The sequence below is a fragment of the Gekko japonicus genome, unplaced genomic scaffold (genome assembly GCF_001447785.1).
Source record: "Gekko japonicus isolate JY-2015 unplaced genomic scaffold, Gekko_japonicus_V1.1 scaffold42061, whole genome shotgun sequence".
Taxonomy (NCBI): Eukaryota; Metazoa; Chordata; class Lepidosauria; order Squamata; family Gekkonidae; genus Gekko; species Gekko japonicus.
Window position 1 is genome coordinate 1 of NW_015213849.1, and position 935 is coordinate 935.

At 74.7% G+C, this 935-nt stretch overlaps 1 protein-coding gene across 1 annotated transcript; it reads right to left on the reverse strand.

Moving 5' to 3' along the window:
• Positions 1-4: 4 nt before the first annotated feature.
• On the reverse strand, positions 5-542 carry LOC107125127 (heat shock protein beta-2-like; the record flags this gene model as incomplete). Its single annotated transcript, XM_015428584.1, has 1 exon — positions 5-542. A coding segment is annotated over exon 1 (504 nt), but the record flags the coding sequence as incomplete, so codon positions are not given.
• Positions 543-935: the final 393 nt, after the last annotated feature.

Sequence of the window (935 nt, forward strand, 5' to 3'; positions counted from 1 at the left end):
GCTGGATGGGGACCACCCTCTCCGGGGGCGGCAGGCGCGGGGCCTCGAGGCGGAGCTGCCCGTCGGCGTTGAGGGCGCAGGCCAGGGCCCCCAGGTCGGCGTCGTCGGGGAGCAGCACCTCCCGGTACACCTCGCGGGCGTCGCGGGCGCAGCAGCCGTCGGGCGCCCGCCGCTGGCTCTCCCGCCGGGCCGTCACCTTCAGCCTGCGGCCGTCCAGCTGCACCGCCACGTCGTCCGGGGAGAAGCCGGCCAGGTCGAGCGAGAGGCGCACGGGGCCCGCCTCCCGCCGGGAGCCTCCCGCCGGCCGCTTGCCCAGGCCGCTCAGCGAGAGGAGGGCGGGCGCGTCCAGCAGGGAGCCCTTGCGGCGCTCCAGGGCGTCCAGGTAGGCGTAGGCGTCCTCCAGCACCAGGTCCAGCAGGCCCTCGGGGGTCGTCTGCGCCGCCTTCCAGCCGGTGACCCAGGCCGGGCTCAGGTCCGACGCTGGGGCGACAAACACGTGTCGGGACATGGCGCGCTCGACGGGCGGCGGCAGCGGTGCTTCCTCCTCCTCCTCCTCCTCCTGGGTTCTCGTACCTCACAGAAGAGGCCGCTCGGGTGGGTTGGCTTCGGCGCTGAGGCTGCGGCTGCTGTGCCGGACCAGCAGCAGCGCCGCCTTTTCTACTCTCGGCCCGGCAGTCCAGACCCGTCGGGAAGCTTCGCCCGCCTCCTCCTCCGCGGCTCCTTGCCTGGCGCGGGCGGGCGGGGACTCCTGCAGAGGCGCCGCCCACCCGCGCCCGCCTCCGCCGCGAAGCTTCTGGCTCCGGCTGGCGCTTCCGCGAAGGGGGCCGCAGGCCGGTGAGTGCCTGGACATCAGACGCCGGAGGTCCCGTTTGGGACGGGGTAGAAGCCGGCATGGCAGCAGGAAACAGACAATAGCGCCGGGAGAAACCGCGGCA